The sequence below is a fragment of the Folsomia candida genome, unplaced genomic scaffold (assembly GCF_002217175.1).
Source record: "Folsomia candida strain VU population unplaced genomic scaffold, ASM221717v1 Fcan01_Sc026, whole genome shotgun sequence".
Taxonomy (NCBI): domain Eukaryota; kingdom Metazoa; phylum Arthropoda; class Collembola; order Entomobryomorpha; family Isotomidae; genus Folsomia; species Folsomia candida.
Genome location: NW_019091218.1, coordinates 1411669 through 1430433, shown reverse-complemented (window position 1 = coordinate 1430433; position 18765 = coordinate 1411669). Strand labels below are relative to the sequence as shown.

At 37.2% G+C, this 18765-nt stretch overlaps 1 protein-coding gene across 1 annotated transcript; it reads right to left on the bottom strand.

The window, feature by feature from the left end:
- Window positions 1-8761: 8761 nt before the first annotated feature.
- Window positions 8762-16361, bottom strand: LOC118438764. Its single transcript, XM_035859491.1, has 3 exons — window positions 15992-16361; window positions 15416-15734; window positions 8762-9251 (listed from the first exon to the last, which is right to left on the bottom strand). Exons 1-3 carry the CDS (start codon window positions 16359-16361, stop codon window positions 8762-8764), a joined length of 1179 nt encoding a protein of 392 aa, XP_035715384.1.
- Window positions 16362-18765: the final 2404 nt, after the last annotated feature.

Here is an 18765-nt window from a genome sequence, read left to right as displayed (position 1 = left end):
ATAATATTAATCACCAATTAAAATGATGCGATTGGACACAACACTTATACCTATTATTGTCCACAATTAATTTAGTCACTTGCGTCCAACATAAGGCCGTGTCTAGTTTTACCAGCCTGCTCAGGGAGTTAACTCATTGCGACATGCAAATAATCCACTTTGGACAGGACTACGGCCAACTATCCTTTTCTGAGTTGAACCTCGTCTCCACAACCATCTTCATGCCGGGGTACGATAAGAAAGCAGAGAATTACCCCGCCATGAACATTCTAAACTCACGCGTTTCTCCCGTATGTCGGCTAAGCTTTATTTTATTTCCGAATAACAACCCTCGGACCTCGCGTCGTTTTGCAAAATATATCACCATTGCGGCAGACAATCATCTATTCTATTTACGAAATTTCGACCCGAAGTACAAGTTAGTTTCCAACACAAATGAAATTATTAATTTAATATTTAGCACGACCAACGAAGTACCACAATCCCCGTATCCAGCTAGATTACTGTTGTTCCACTATTTGTACATAATTATAGCCACACCTTTTGCTCTATGCCTTCCAAGACTGGAATATTACGAAAAAACTTTTTCTAACATGACGTGCCTCTCGGAAATATATTTTTCTCCAGGAAATAATTTCCTTAAAATGGTTGATCAGCTGTGGATTCGGCGTGAAGAGTGGTATAGTTTATACTTTTCCAAGAGTTTGAATAACCGGACGGAAAGCAACTTGCTACAACTAACCTTAGATATATTTTCCGCCCGAAATCTGACTTTAATACGAGACTATTACAGTTATTCGAAAAAGATCAAGATGTTCAACGCCGCACAGCCACCAAGCGATACGGACGTATTTCTAATAATCACAGAAAATGAGGGATATCAGTTCCTGACGTGCTACACGGTACCCTACATTACCTTCTACTTTTACTTCACCCCATTCCAGCCTGAACTCTGGGGCATGTTGCGAATAACGATTGCCGTCATTAGGGCTGTAGCCACGGCGGTCTATCATTTCCGAACGGACTGTAGACAGCCCTTCTCCGTATGGTTGTTCGTTTTAGCCACGCTTTTCGAAGAGGGTGCCTTCATACCGAGCAAAATTGAAAAAATCACCTTCTTCCGCATCGCTTTCGGAATTTGGTCCATCATGTCGGTAATTTTGACTAATGGGTACACTCAGAACAAAACTTAAGCAAATTGCTACTGGGCGGTGTCTATATATGACCTCACCGGTTTGGTAGCGATTTTCTACGGAATTGTAGCAAATTTGCTACCATCTTGTAGCATTTCCTTACCCTGCTTTTACGGTTAGTCAAAATGTGGTAGCAAATTTGCTACAATTCCGTAGAAAATCGCTACCAAACCGGTGAGGTCATATATAGACACCGCCCAGTAGCAATTTGCTTACTTTTTGTTCTGAGTGTACAACGGAATTATGATTTCGGATTTGAACTCGCCACGAAAATTGTTCCATCCGGACAATTTTGAAGAGTTACAATGCCAAAATGGATTTGACGATATGGCCGAATTTTCAGACAAATTTGAGAAAAAATTAAACACTTCTTCTTTCCGCTTAAATGAAACGACGGAATATACAGATTTGAAGAGGAAGAGTGACACATTTTTAAGCTTTTTTGAACAAGTGCAATTCCTTTGGGATCTGGGGGAATTAAATGAGGCCGACGTTAATTCGAGCAACGTGGATGAGGCCTGTTACGGCTTACTCTCTCCATTCAGGAGAGGTCTGCCAGAGTTTTTGACGATTTTGGCCATGTTAGGAGAAACCTATGCTCAGATGGGCGCAAATACGGCCGTGTCATCTTTTAGACACTTGAACCTGTTAAATTCAAAGCATTCGTACAATCCGAAAGGGTTCAGCTCTTTGGTGGAAAGTATTAATTATACAGCGTTACGCGGACAAGTTGAACTAGAGGTTGTGTACTGCGGAAAAACAGTGTTATGGCGAAATCGTCCGAGATTGTGTCTGAGTATGAATTTCTAACGAGAAGATACCCAAGAAAACATTTCTTCAAGAGTTCCGAAACGATACAAAGTTATCCACGAGGTTTGCAATTTGAGTTTCCGTGGAAGTCTCGAGTCGTCAAAAATTTCGTGACCGCAATGGAAGCTGGAATTATTACCAGGGAAGAAAAATCGGATGTCAGAGGGCAAAATGCTAATCGCACACCGGCCATGGAACAGTCGAAGGATGTTGATCCGACAAATATAGCTAGTTTGAAGGGAGCTTTGCCTACATTGTTTGTTCTGGTGGGTAGCTTGATGTTTGGGACATTAGTGATATTTGTGGTGGAATTTCGATCGTTGATTGGTCAATTAATGGAAAATGTTGGGTTATTGGGAAGTTATGGGAGATCGAAGCGACTAGGCGCCAAGGCAGTGGTCACGGTTGCGGTCAGCGTTATGGGCATAAACACAGCGAAGAGATAAACAATTAATATGTCTAAGTAGGTGCCATTAATTGGTTTGATAGAAAACGATTAAAATTAAAACAGGCAAATTATCTGCTACTTATCTGGACGTCTATTAACTACCTAGGCGTAATGTTCTACGTATTCAAAAACTATTATTCAGCAGCTACAAGCTGAACCAATCCATACACAAAATTTAAGATTTACAGGGAGTAATAAATATAAACGAACGAATGAATGAATATTTATTTCTATCCTTTCGAGGTCGCTTATCCAATTGTCTCGAGATTTGAATTTCAAAATTTTTTGCCACTTTTTGAAATTCATTAAAATTATAAACTTTCAAATTTTTAATTTTTCAAAAAAATAATCATGTGGATTTTTTACAAGTCAGGTAGCTCATTTTAAAGAGACATGTTTTCTAATTCTTGGATTCGTGCTAAAATTCGAAAATTTACAGAATTTTTAAAAACCTTCACAAAGCTTCCAACTCAGCCCCATCATTTGTGCTGTTTCGATCGATCAAGTTTTTCCAAGATTTCAGAATAAAAAAACAAGGAACAAAAGAAGCCTTGGTTGAAAATGACGCCTATCGTGACTAATTTTTTTAATAACTCAGCAAAAAAAAACACTTGAATATATATTCGAACCAATATAACCAATTTATAATCTATGCAGTATTACGTTTGTGAAACTCAACACATTGTAGTTGAAATGATTCAACTTGCGGTAATATTTGCTAAAAAGTTTAACGTCATAACGTTTTTTCAAAACTTGTTTCTCGAAACATGAGAAACAACTTGTGTTTTATCTATTTTGAGAAAGCATTCTTGTAGAAACAACCTGGGAGACTGACTAATGGAGGGGAAAGTAAGCAACTTAATTTCACTTCCCAATTTCAATTTCAAACTTAGTTCAGCAATTCAATATAACATATAAGAGTTACAAATTATTCATTGTTATAATTCCTCATACAGATTAAGGATGAACTTGTTTGTTTTTTGTCCCAGGCATAACGATATTACCAATTTTAAATGCGGAAATTTGTTAAAAAATCTCACGTTCCCTTAAATCTTTATTCTCCTATTTGGTTTGTGTGAAGCTTGGTTCTGATAATAAGATAAGCAACCTGCGTTGTATCTAATTTCAGAACCAAGCTTCACACAAATCAAATAGGAGACTAAAGAGTTAAGGGAACGTGAGATTTATTAACAAATTCACCTTCTTCACTACATACATATTACGCTTTCGTGTTATGAATCACAATGTGAAACCTGATCATCGTTGTTCTAATTATTAAGACATAAACAGCTTTGTTTCTGTGTGTTATTCAATGTCAGAGTTTTTGCATTTACATTAAAGTCATGCATGATTGGGATAGTAGTGACACGACACACTGGTCCGGATTATCTAATTTGTTGGCCACAATCTATATCTGCAGCTCTCGAACTATTCATGTTTTTAAAATTTGTCTCCGGGAATGTTCTAGGGTTCTGACAAGCATCGGGACATCACGGGCACACCCACATGCAGGGGGTATGGGCAAATCTAAAATTTGAAAGTTTTGCTTCAATGAGTTTGAGAATTTTATTTATAAACCAAGTTTAAGTGTATGCCATGCCATAAGCAGTTGCACAATTCAAATCAAACTTTTCAACGCTGAACATCATGTCAAACGTAACGGTATTTAGAAATTTAGAGTGAGTAATAGGTTTTGGCCAAGAACTTGAGTATTGCTGACCAGTGTGAACGAGCGAGTGAGACGAGCCCGGAGAGTTGAGCGCCACGTCCAAACTTTGCATTCTTCTCAGTCCAGTCGACGTTCATCAATCACCTCGCCAACAGCTCCTACTTGAACGTCAGTGTTTGGGATCGTATTTAAAATCTTTGACACTGAGTAGTGATTTTACTTAAATCTAGTATGACAGGTGACGAAGACTATTTGGAAGCAGGTAAGTTTTGTCATTTGGATTAGAGATTCGCTTGGTCGTTTTAAATGATTAAGTAAGTAGATAAGAATTATAAACCTAAAAAAACTGCTGACAAACATTTACTGTTGTTAAAAGCTTGAAAAATTTTTTAACCTGTGCCTAAATACACTACGTAAGTAATAAAAGTTTGTACATAATTTCATGTGTAGCGGACAACGACGACTATTTTTGTCGCTGTTCATCAGAAACCGATGATCGTTATCATACATATGTATATGCAAAAATTATTGTACGTACTTTTTTTATGCACTCTCTTACACACTCTTACCAATTTCAGACCACGACAACGATTCCCCTCTGGCAGAAACGGAGCAGCCGTCTTCACGACCCGTATCAACGTCTCCACAATCTTCATCCATGTCAATGACAATGGGCGGGGAGATTCACAGTTCAGGTGACAAAATTGTTAACCATTCAACTATGTGGATGCAATTATGAATGCTCCCAATTTTTTTATTAATTTCAGCCAATGTTCGAGTCTCGTCTTTGCCACCCTCCACTTCAGGATCGCCAATGTCGTCGCCCCCAGCACCAACAGCATCCGCTTCTCGTCAAGGGCGTGCGCGGTCCCCTCAGCCCTCGACCTCACATGGTCTGGCAGGACGTGGTGAGAAAATCAAGCGATTTAAGCTTGACGATGACGCCGACATCCCTGACGATGCTTATAACGATAAGTACGAGGATGAAAACAACAGGAGGAAGGAGATGGTCGCCATAATAAAGAAATTGGCAAGCCTACCAAAAGAACAACATGAAGAGGAGGATCTTGACAAGTTGAGGCAGGCACTTCCTCACGCAAGGCTGAAAAAGGGATGCTACACGCTTTGCAAAAATCTTTTAAAGCAACACCACTACGACTTGACACGGCGACGACTTTTGGGAGCAATAGTTCATCGACCACGGCCAGTGATTCCAACATGCCAGGTTGAATTCTGTTACGCCCTGACCTGCTCAGAGAGGCGGTAACGAGGCGGTTATTGCGAGGATCTCGTACCATTTGGAAATCTTCCGATTCAACATATCTTCTCCAGACAACTCAAAAAATTCGAACCCATTCAAGACCATCATTTCGTTTTCCGAAATCTATTCAAAACCCCACTATTTGCTACGAATGTAAATCACAGGAGATTGTTTTTCTTTCACTCATTATTTTAAGCGTTCCAAAATGAGTCAAAAGTCGTAAATCGTTAATGTAAAAATTGTCATTCCACGATGAAAAATCCGAAATAAACCAATCGGTCAATGTCTGATTACCTCCCAAGGTTGTCTTGACTTTTTACGACTGCAGAACCAAAATCACCGTCGTCCGTTTTCACGTACATATGTATCTTTTCTCTGTTGAATTATATTTTAAAACGAATATTTTTATGTATGAGCTTCAGACAGGATTACGGTGGATTTTCGCAGACAAATATTTAGGTGCGTACTAACTAATTAGGTTAACTCTTGTTAAGTAAATGTTCCCGCACGACGTAATGATGTACATATATGTAATACCAATTAAATCATGTCATTGACATGAATAATGTAACGAAGATAAAGACGCATCAGGAGATGATGCCCAGTTTCGGGAAGAGAAACTAAAGCGAATTGCGTAAAATAAGCTGTAAGGATGCTCACCATCACATTGTAGTTCCGTTAAATTAGACAAAATTTCAATTAAAAAAAATATTTCAAATACAAATTACCTCACAAATTTACGTCAACTTACTCACAAGGGAAATTTCTGAGGTGTGGTTCGTGTCCATGGTATCCCTGTTTTCTTTAGAATCTACTCGGACCCCAGATACAGGACATTCATGTTACCGTGTGAAACTTGACGTGGCTGCCCTGGCCTTGTTGGTTCTTAATAATCGAAACCCTGGCTGAAAATAGAATAAGGTACAACTTAATCACTTAACCTAATCACTTGATGCTATAACGTTAAATCTCTTTTGTTCTAAACCAATTCCTCAATAATTTTGATAGGTGCATAGAATCACCTTCCAATTTGAAAATATAATTATTCCCCAGCGGTTATTTCCTTTCGCCACCATCGAATTAAAACCCAAAATGTCGCAGTAATAGTTTTTGTACATCATTACTTCGGTTGTATCAAAATTTATGACGCCCTTCCACTACGTAACGCCCAAACAATTTGGTTTTCACCAATAAAATTAATGGGTAGCATACTGTCGGTGGGGTTGTCAGCGTCGTTTTGCTGAATCCACATTCCACTGGTCCCAATTTGAACCAAACAAGTTGATGTTGACGTCGTCGAACAATATCTGGAGTTTCTAACGTTTAGCCGTCCAATCATCATGCTTTTTATCCCATTTAGAGCAGTCCACAATATAGGCCTTAGCTGAGAAATGGATTTCTCCATGTTGCTCGCTATTCAAATCCATTTTAAGAGATCCGATTCTTCATAATTCGCACAGAAACTCGAAGATTATATTCTCCTATCATTTCCAGGTTGATTTTTAGTGAAGGTTACCGTGGATTCATTGGCTTTTTCCGAAGTTGCCGTGATCCGTCATTGGGCGCGTGCTCTATGCCCATGAAAAAGCTGTTAAATTCTATACCATCCCAAATTTTTTGCAGTTCCAGACTATTCTGGCAAATATACTATTCTTAATGGGTAGTTAATCGGAAATTCTTTGGTGTCGAAGCCTTTTATCATCAAAAATAACAACTTTTTGCCCCAGAACGGGGCTAAGGTGTTTTTGAGTCAGTATGAGCTAATATTGATAACAGACAAGTAGTCCAGCATTGCAAAAATGTTATTTATCAAAGAATAATACATGACCTGGTGGGTGAAGAAAGATTTAAGGGATGTTTCTCAAAATTACACTGAAAATACCAAAAACTCAGAGGGTGTAAAGACTTTTTTCCTGTCCGAATTTTGGATATAATTCCACGGTGTCGTTGCTTGTGCCAGGCCGCTATCCAAAGTATGGTTCCAAAAACCTTGCATCATGATAAGTAATTTTGCGAAATTGTGGTTCATCCCTTCAAGGTCATCGAACAAGATGAGGCTTTAAGTGCAAAATGTGTGAGGGTATAATGACTTGCTGCCCATACTGTAGCGGACCTATGACTTACTTTGGTTCTAGTGTAATCTAGGGTTTTTAGGCAATGGTGTATCCATTCTGTACACTCTTACAAATCCAGAGTTACTAACTGTAAGTAGAAAATGTCCTGTACAAGCCCTTCTCAGATCTTAATGCTGCTTGCATATTTATTTATTTAGTAGCCCTAGCAGAGTAGTGAATGATCCGAATGTGGCCTTAAGTCATAGTGATAATGTTTTTCACCGCTTGGTGATAAGTGTTGCCCGCATGTGGACAAATTGTCACTGGTTGGTGCTAATTTGACCATCATTTGGTGAGACATATTATTACCGCACGGTCAAGCCACATAGGTATGTATGCATACCGATTGGTGAGGATTATCACCGGGTTTTTAAGAGTGTATGTTTGTCGAACACACTGGACGTTACAAAATGGTACACAATTTATTTCACGCACGAAACAATCACATTTCTAACTGAGAATCGTTTTACTTTACCGACTCTTCGTGCTTACATACATCGCACAAAATTTCATAAATTATTAAAATCTTATACGTGACTTTGTATTTAACCTGCACCAACAAGAATTTATATTCGTGATAAGAGTAACTATAAGTTTATTGTGGGCCGGAGAGAAATCACGTACATAAATATAACATAAAATGTATTTATGACTATGGACATTCTTCATGTGTACAATATCTGACAATAGAGGTCTCCCAACGTATGCTCATAGATTTGGATCAAACTGGCGTAAATCGATCACAAATATAATCAGGATGAAATTTGCAAATGGAACTATCTGCCAATGCTCAAGTTTAGCGGAGATATTTGCATAAACGCACCCCCAAAGATGACAAATTTTTCACTTTCCAAATTTGCTGCGCATTTTCCCTCCTTTGGATGCAAATATCTCCGCATAGTTGCATTTGCAAAATTTCATGCTAATCATATTTGTGACCGATTGCCGCTAGTTTGGTCCAAATCTATGAGCATACGTTGGGAGACGTATGTAACTCCATTGTTAGTTACATATATGTTACTAAAATATATATGTATAGGTATATAATATTGTTTATGTGTTTAATTTTAGCTCCAAGAATGTGTAATGTTTTTGTAAATAACTTTTCTAAAGTTTTATGCCTTTTTGCCCTTTTGCTCAATATAGTCAAGTAGGCACATGATATTGGCGCCTGTAAATTCTGTCACATTTGACAATTCATTAAATCTAAGAAACATCATTCTTCATGGACTTTATTTTTTTTATTCAATACATACTTTATTTTTATTAGCGAACAACTTTCTCGTGTGGGAATGTAATTAACAGAGTAAAAATATAATTGGCTATAAAATTGTAGCAAAGAAGAATCGCAATCTTTCGAACTTTGCAGATTGGACCGATCTGGACGCCCAAAGGGTGCAGCGCGGTCAACCTTTTGCGCCACATCTTTCCCATTTTCGCATCGACTTTTTTCCGAATGTGGAGACAAAGCTTGTTGGATGATTCGTAAATTGCGGTGGCTGGAATTAAGGTGACGGCAATGATGGAAAACTCGTTGTTGAAAATAGTGGGGAATGGGATGTATTGGAAGAAGGGGAGGAAAATATGAAATCGGATGGCGGCGAAGCAGCACGTGATGCACAGGGCGGAAGGAACCAGGACGGACAGGATGCGAGTTAAGAGTGGGGTTGAGGCGTGATTATAGTAGGAAGTTAGGATCTGGATCTTTTGGAAGATGGCGACCTTCTGAGAAATTCTGATCGTGTAATGACTCGATCTAGAAAATTGTTTAGTACATAAATTGTATTGCTAAATTAAAAGTTTGGGCGGGATAAGGATGTACATAAATCGGAAATTGGGGTGGCGTTTTCTAGCCAAATAATTGTGTCTAAAGGACGTCCGAAATATGTGCACCGTTTCTAAAGTTAATCAGTAACAAATTTTGTGTCCAAATTGTGCATCATTTGCGTCCTCTTCGGATGCAAATATCTCCGCAAAACCTGAACATGGGCAGATACAGAATACATAGTATCTTTCATAATTTGCATATTAACTAAATTTGTGACGGCAGTAGTCTCAAGTGTAAGTTTAGTGTAAATCATTTCTTGGTTTCAGCAAACAATCCACTCAAAACAAAACGGTGTCAATATATGACTTAACCGCCTTGGTTACAATAGTGATTCCGAGTAGTAATGAATTTTTTCCGTCCGGTCATAACAATATAATTACCGGTATCAAAATAAATAACTCGGATTCAACACTGTATAAATAAACCGTAGTAACGTTAGAAGTAGCTCACCCTGTCATAATGATTTGGACAGAAGTTTGCACCGAAGGTATGAAATAAGCCGACAAAATAAATCAAAACTCGTAGATATTAGGGTTGCCGCGGGTAGCGAAAATGCTACCCGTTACCCGACCCGTTACCCGCAGCACAACTACCCGTACCCGCACGGGTACCCGTGCGGGTACCCGTTTCCCGTTACCCATTATGAGAATTAAGTGAAAAACTAAGGGATCGTCCATATATTACGTCATCAAAAAATCTTGAAAAAACCACCCACCCACCCCAAAATCATCAATCGTCATCATTTCTCAAAAGCACCCATCCACCCCCTATGATGACGTCAACATATGAAATCTCAAAATTATCAATCGATATTATGAAGCTAGTATTTAGTTCTTCAATTTTATGACCAATACAGCTTTATTAACTCCACTAATAAGAAATGTTGGGATTTGGGTAAAAGATATTAACACAGTTACAATCTGACTACTATTAAGCAAATGGGCATGCATATCAGTCATTTCGTGGATGATGGTATTTATTCTTGCTCAGAACTACAATTAGTAAATAAAAAATCCTACTTTTCATTTTCTTTTAAGCTTAAAAAATTTGAAGATCTTCATGCATTTTCCAAAATTCAGAAATAGTAACATAGTTGCAACCTTTAAAATCTTCTAGAAACATAACTAATTTTGAGAAAATATTCAGAATTTTTGAGATTGGGTTAGAATTTGTAGAATTTATGTAAAGGGTGTTGATTTAATTCGACAACATTGTTTACCGTAAAGGAAATGCTTGTTTTTTGAAAAGTGAAAGTATGACGAAAGCCAACTATTTATCTGAATTACCTTAGGAATTGGTGATTCCACAGTTGACTTTAATCAAGCCTCAACTCTTTGGTTTGGCTGTTCTTTATCCTCTATTTTGTCTGTGTAATTTTGGATATAACTCGATTTGAGATTCATCAGTGTCAAGGATGTGCCGACGAAATTATTTATCTTGTCAAATACCAAGTTTTTCAAAGCATTTATGCAAATTCAACTAGGACATCAATATTTTGGTGGAAAAATGCTTTTTTTGGCTTGGCCTGTTCCGTAATCCGTGACAACATTGTGCAGATTCGACGATATTTTTCACAATAACAAACAATTTATGTTTGATTTTCACATCATCAGTTTTCTAGTGTTTAACTCCCCTAAACCATTTGGACACGAACTTCAAGTTTTCGCATAAATTTCAGCACTATCTTTGTTTTCCTGGTAGAGGCGGGAAAAATTCGGATTGTCATCAATACCCTTTGGTAAAAATTATGTTTTGGGCTAACAATTTGTATCAACTTTCTGTCATAAATAGTAGACAATACTCGCATTCAGGAAACCGCTAGCATACGGTCGGAATATTTATGTGCATTTGCAATTTAAAACTTATTTGGCCAAAATCAATGCGCAATTAAACTTGTTTAATGGCGCATTTTCAAAACACGACTAAAAGCTATCGCTCGCCTGAGATGAAGCTATTGTTGTAGTATTTAGTCTAAATTATTGGCATCAGGACTTTGCATATTTGTTCAGATAGGTTTGACTTTAAAAAAATGCCTGTTATTCATCCCCCATAGTTGCGTTATCATATTCGACATCAAACTCAGTTTTTTTTAAATATACATTTTTTCAGTATAGTAACTAAAAAATATGCCAAAAATGATTAGAAATGATTAGACAATTAGAAAATTTTCAAAAATATTGAAAACCTCACAAAAAATATAATGAGTTTTGTACGGGAATCATGGATGACATTTTAAATGTATTATTGTTCCGAGCTTTCGACAGGGAGCTGCTATCTTCTTCAGGGAGCAATATTGATATTTAAATCACAAAAGATGAAATTCGCTTGAATGTCCTGATGCAACAATTCGAAACGAATTTGACTGCCCTAAATTTCGTGGGCACATTTTGACCAGTTTTTTGTAACTCACGAATTTCACTAACGTCCCGTAACTACCTACATATTATTTATAGTTTGAGAATAAAGTTGCTTAACTAACAAAACCAATTCGCTGCGGTGAGTTTGGTCAATTTTTAAACAGCTCCAAATACTATAATTAAGCATGTAAAACAAAAATAATATAATGTCAATGATTTCACCTTCGAGGAAAATAATTAGATTTTATCATTTTAACAGCTATATACGTGATATTGAGAGATTTTTAAATAAATGTGGACTTTGATTTAGCGTAGAAACTCAAATTGTAGCCGTGTCTATTTTCAAAATTGTATCAATAGTGACAGTACTCAAATAGCAGCCTTGCCCAAATAGTAGCCTTGTTCGAATAGACGCGTCTCTATTTCCATTCAACCATACTTCTTGACCGTTCATTACGATAATTAAATTATAAATAAATATAATCGCAGATACACGCTATCAAATGGATGAGTCGATCAGAACACACGAATATAGCTCATCAAAGGAATCATTGAAGAGCAAGTCGAGCGCGAATAATATTCCAATGCACTACGACTCTAAGGGAAAAATTGGTGTGGTTATTTCAATTTAATTTGAGCTTGATCCAGGAAATGAAAATAACAGTTGTATGCAAATAGTAGCCGTGTTCATCTTAATATTTTTTTAAATGGTGACGTTGCCCAAACAGTGGCCTTACTAAAATACATACTCGGACCATAAGTGCCCGTGCATGCATTTCTGGTGATAAATCACAAAGTATTAGAGCTATTTGCTAGAAATTTTTATGGATGACCAAGGCACTAATATTGTTTGGAAATCATAACTCAGTTTTCAAGATTTCATCCAGGGGCTTGTGCGCAAGACATTACTCGTGACGGAAACTGCTCGCTCACGGCACGCGCCGTTTTCAGGACAAAAGGTTTTCAGACTTTTCGCCTTTAGAGACAAAGTTAATAGAAAAAAAATGGCCAGATATTTGCTCTACGGAACCCTGACATTCCATTTAGTATGCAGAGGTCAATCAGAAATTATCGCCCTGGATCTGACAGGAGCCAGTTGCATGCAAAAGGCAAATCTCTGTTTTTTGCCGCAAAGGGTACAAGTTTAACCCAAGACTTATTTTCAGAGTTTCCAAAAGCTAATAGTTAATTCCCTGGACCATGAACGCTTGTATAACCAACATTTGACTTATCAAGATGCTCTGGTTGGCGACAATTCTGCAAAAATTGTCCAAAAATGGCTTCGAACGAATTTTGCTGACCTTTTTTCATCCCAAGAACGGTCCTCAGCATCTGCAGACCTTAATCCTCTAAATTATGACCGGTGGTCAAAATTATAGATACAAGTATGTTCTAAATCTCACATAAGCGTGGATGGCCTGAAGTCATCCTAACGAAAGTGTGGAGCACTTATCTCATGAAAACGCCGCGTGCCGCGAGCGAGCAGTTTCTGTCACGAGTTATGTCTTGCGTAAAAGCCCCTGGACGAAATCTTGAAAACTAAGTTATGATTTCTAAACAATATTAGTGCCTTGTTCATCCATAAAAATTTCTAGCAAATAGCTCTAATACTTTGTGATTTATCACTAGAAATGCATGTACGGGCACTTATGGTCCGACTATGTAGTAGCCGGGTCACAGCCACCGATTTTTTAAATAGTAGCCCCGGCTACTAAATAATTGAGTTTTTATTGTATTATTTACGGAAGCCAGATGGCAGATGCAAGTCAAAAGTATTCATACCTCCTACATACATATGTAAAATTCTGCGCACAATTTTTCAGTTTCAACAATTTGGTATGTAAAATAAAAAATTTATGCAGTTTTTGAAAAAAATGTGCAAAAACAAAGAAATATATAGAAATATTTAAGTTGACGTCATCAAGAGCAAAACCATCCACCCACCAAGTCAACAATCATCATCAATTCGGAAAACCACCCACCCACTATTTTGATGACGTAATATATGGACGATCCCTAAACAACTTCCTAAATAAATTTTATTTAATCAATTATTTGCTTAGTTGGGTTATTCAGTAGTTTGAGATAGCGCTGTGCAAGTAACGAATGCCGTAATTTGCTAGATTTCATTCGATTTTTCTGAAACCAAACTTTTTGGTTTACAATGGAACATTTTTCAAGCTATACCGGAATTTCTTATCGAATTATATAAAACAATCAAGCCAAAAATTAGGAATTATCGCTTATCTTTCCGTTGAATAACACCGTTTAAAGAAAACTATTGGGGGATTGGAAGTCTACCATGTTGTCGTCCAGTCAAGGAAAAAAGATGCAAAACATTTACTTAAAAATTGAACTTTGCCGCCAATACTTTGTCGCAAAGTAGACATTGAACGGATAGTATCACGCGATAGTATCACGCGATTCCTAATTTTTGGCTTGACTTTTTGATATATTCATTAGACAATCTTGGTGTAGCTTGGAAAAAGGTTCACTTTTTAGTTTGATTTTTTGAAATTTTGATTTAAATGAAGTTTCCATTGAAAAAAATCATCTACGAATAAAACTTTTGGCTTTAATCGGATTGAGATGATTTTTCATCACAACAAATTAAAATATCATCAGTCTTACATAAATACACACAAATACAACACAAATTAGTTCTTATATTTTAGAGCTGGCAGATTATGCTTGAGAAACAATAATTTTTCCGCATTTCCGGGACTTGAAAAACATTTGAGGTTGTCATTGGCTTCCAAAAAGACACCCTCACCATAAACGCTAGTTGCTTGCAAATGGCGAATGGCAAATTATGAAATAAATAATAAATTGACGCTTTTGTTGGTAAATGGACTAATTTGCTGTTAACTTTCTTTGTGAACTGGATTATGTGGAAAATTAAATAAAAACTGAACTACCCGTTACCCGTGCGGTTAGTTCCAGCTACCCGCAGATAACGGGTACCCGCAAGAATCGTGCGGGTATGCGGGTAACGGGTACCCGACCCGTTACCCGCGGCAACCCTAGTAGATATTCTTGCACCCATGGTGCAATAGAGCCGGCAGTCCTTTACACCATTAGTGCAGTATTAGCGACGATCCGGGAATCATAATTTTGAAAACTTTGTCAAAATTGTATGATCATTTCTCCCGGATATTCTGCACTATTGGTGCGTTTTGCGTCCCGTCCCCCAATTATTTCGCATCATTTTGTATTACCGATTGTTAGGTATCAACGGTGCTATTAACTTATTAAAAAGTTCGATTCGGTTTGTTCAATACCAATGGTGCGCCGAACTTATTAAATAATGGTCAACCCATTTTGGTTTTGATAGAATTATGCACCAAGGGTGGAAAATAAGCGGAAAAAATTGTTAGCCAAGTTTGACATAGATTATTTCATACCAGTTGGGCTACTAATTTGGGTTAAACTGGTTTTGGGACTTATTAATTAGCATCAATTGATGCAAAAAACTCGTGAACACACGGACGGACGGACAGACAGACGGACAGGAGGAATTCAATAGCTCTCATGCTACGCAGGGTGAGCTAATAAGGGAACACAAATCCAACCAGTCATATACATATGTATTGATACCGGCGGTGTTGATTCGACAAATTTTTATTTTGAGTGTACATATGTGTATGTGTACAATTCAACTCAATAAGGCATCAAAATTCGGGAGTGAGAGCAAAATTCCCCTTCCTTGAATGCACCATAAATAAATAGGCTTACCTTCGAATGTAATCCATCCAAAATGCAGCTGGGAGAAGGGCCGGTATAATTGAAAATACTTCGGTCGCCATCATAAAAACTTGTGACGATTTTGCATACACTTCCAGCGCAAGAAATAGTATGAAGACTATTCCTGTCCAGCCCGTTTGACTCTTGGCCTCGACGAGAGAATAAAAGTACTGCGAGTTTCCAGGAGCGACGAAAAACATGAGGGAAACAGCCGTTACGTAAGTGAAAATGATCCAAATTACTACCAGGAAATGGATATCGATCGAGTTAAAATTTCTTAGTAAGGTTTTCATCCTTGCTTTTGGATATTCTGAAAGGAAATTAAACCACGTACATTTTTAATGATACCAGTTTTTGAAGAATTGATTACTTTTGTATGTACCTAGATGGCAAAATTTATGAAGGATTCTTTAGTAAAAATAAATTTCTGAGTTAATTTGTAAGGCTTGTCGCTATATTTTTAACACTCGTCATGCATATTTAAAATTCTTATGTTTTAGAAGATCCGACATTTTGTGAGCTCGATATTAAGACTAAAATAGAATTTAGCGGTCACATGCAACTTACCGTTCTCGAAACATCGTGCGAAAAGTCGCACCCCTTTAAACATACCGACAACTTCGCTCTTCTTGGTCCACCCATTATGGAAGGAAACTAGGGCCCAAGATGTTAAGATTATCCAAATCCAGAGCCACACAATTACCTCGAATGAACGATTAGCCTCTAATTCTTGAGAATGTTGAATAAGTCGCCAAAATAAGAAACACAATTGGATCACAGTAATTAAAACGGCGAACATAAAAGAAATATTTCTCCTTAAAGTTGAGCAGACAGACATGCAGTTTTGTTTTGAATCCCAGTAATACGGATTACTTCCGAGCGAGGAGTAGATTCCCATCGAAATTCGGATAATGTTTAGGGTGCGATTAGTGAACATTTTTAAGGGACTGGAAATGTTATTTAATCGAAAATTGGAATGGTTCAAGGTTGCTGGGATAGAGTGGACTGAACCGTGAATTTAATACTTGGGCTCGATTTCCATACTTAAACAAACTGTTCCAATGCACTCTGTATGTGCCTGCACTCTTAGAAAACTGGTATTAAATAATTACTGAAGTATTTATGGTACATGATTCTACCCGTTTCGGATTAGTTGTTTAACAATTTAAATATACTGTAAAGCAGCCCTTTTCAAAAATTTAGTTTTCATTCAAAAGTCAGTCATCCCGATTTCTGATTGATGATTTTCATTCACATTCAGTCATTTTCGTTCAGATTCATTTTACTTCACTTCATTTAACTTCACCCCTCAAACATATTAGGCATAGGGTGACAAATGAAACGAGTGAGAAATCTTTCATTCACAGTCATTCATCAGAAATGACTGAATCTTGCCCTCATTTTCATTAAAATCACAGGAAATTCATTTTCATTCCCTATCACTCATCATCATAATCACTCATATGAATGAAAGTGAACAGGTTTACTGTAAAGAGTTTAGTCAGTTGGGTATTGCGTTCTCGCAATACCCAACACTAAATTTTCTTCTGCTTGGCACGAAATATTTATACGCTAGTTCGGATAAATTTGTTACCGATATTGTAAAACTGCAACACCGAACCATTACTACGACGAACCTTATCAACAAGAGACACTCACGACCTGTCGTTTGAGTCCAGGGTGGCCACTATGTTTTTTAGAATATACTAGGACCCCAGCTGAAGGATCCATTCATATTTCCGTGTAAAACTCATATTTTGGCGCCATAGCGTGGCGCCAAACTTAAAAAAATAGCATTTTGGACCAATTTCAAACCCTCATAACTTTTGCAGTTTATGTCAGATTTTCAAAATTTCATGCTTAAAATGATCACACAAGTCGAAATTTTAGAGGAAAAAATAAAATTAAAAAATATGTAATTTTTGAAATATTTTTAGGATTTTTTCGACGAACCCCCATTTCTAAGCAAATTATGAAATTTTGAGAAAAGTTAAAAGCGATAATTTTGGGAAAAATTTTAAGGGATAAGAAAGTTGAACTCCTTGTCATGATTTTTGCCCAAAATTTTGAAAATCCGTCCAGGATTTCAAAAGTTGTGGCGGTTTCAAAAATAAAAACATTCAAATTTGGCGAATTTGGCGCCACGACACGGCGCCAAATATGAGTTTTACACGGAAATATGAATGAATCCTTCATCTGGGGTCCTAATAGATTCTAAAAAACATAGTGGGTACCCTGGACTCAAACTACAGGTCCTGAGTGTCCCTTGCAAGACCAGATTGATAGACTCGTATAAATATATACCCATGTATGTATGAGTAGTGCGTGGTATTGTATTCATAATACCGGAATTCTAAGAGTGTATGTAGCTCAATTAGATTTGTATGTATTTGTTTCATGTTCGGCGTCGTTATCGAACACGGTTCAAAATAGATATTCTGTAATAACTGTGTGTACTGCAGCTTAATTGGGGTGATTACCATTGTTGACTTTCTGACCGGTAAATTACTGGTTTGTAATATGTAGATAGATACGTACGAATTTATTGTATCGATTACCTTCCATGAATAGATTTGCAATGTCCCTGTGCAAATCCATTACTCAAATGAATTAATCACAAAGGATTTGCAACGGTTTTGGCAATACAAACACGGAGCAAAATGCATATGTAAATATGTCAAATTTCGTCAGCTGCGCATCGTATACATTGCAATTTGCGTGGAAACACCTTCATATGACATTGCGCTACTCGACCAATAAATAGTTGGGATCAGTGATTGATCAGATTTAATTTAATTACCGGATCTTCTGTCTGACAATTATTGAATGAATTCATTGATTGATTGAAGAATCAGTGACTGAAGAATCAAGATATGTATGTAAATGATACATAGGTTTAAAAGAAAATCAGCGTATAACACATTAAATCATAGAGTCGGCCATGCATAATGTCGATACGATTCCGTGAATTTATGAAAATCATTGCACGCATATATGTATGTAGGTGCCCTAACTAATTGATGACGTCGCAATTTACGGTCACTGAGAGATCAAATTTGAAATTTGCTAAACCTTCAAAATGACGGGGTAAACACAATTTACATTCTGATCGCTTCATATGTACATAGCGGGGTCATAAGTTCTCGTGAATGCATTTCCGGTAATAAATCCCAAAGTATTAGAGCTATGTGTTCGAAATTTTTATGGATTAACAAGGTATTAATATTGTTTAGAAATCATAACTTCTTTGTCAAGATTTCGTCCACGGGCAATTAGACAAGACATAACTCGTGACGGCCACAGGTTGATCGTGGTACGCGCCAATTTTCGTGCAAAAAGTA

What these genes read in the sequence shown, in the direction of transcription:
- LOC118438764 (XM_035859491.1), bottom strand. Translation starts at nt 16,361, where the DNA reads ATGTTCACTAATCGCACCCTAAACATTATCCGAATTTCGATGGGAATC. An exon ending in CGCACGATGTTTCGAGAACG is followed by an intron (nt 15,735 to 15,991) that starts GTAAGTTGCATG and finishes ATTTCCTTTCAG; the next exon opens with AATATCCAAAAGCAAGGATG. An exon ending in TGGATGGATTACATTCGAAG is followed by an intron (nt 9,252 to 15,415) that starts GTAAGCCTATTT and finishes ACAATTTTCTAG; the next exon opens with ATCGAGTCATTACACGATCA.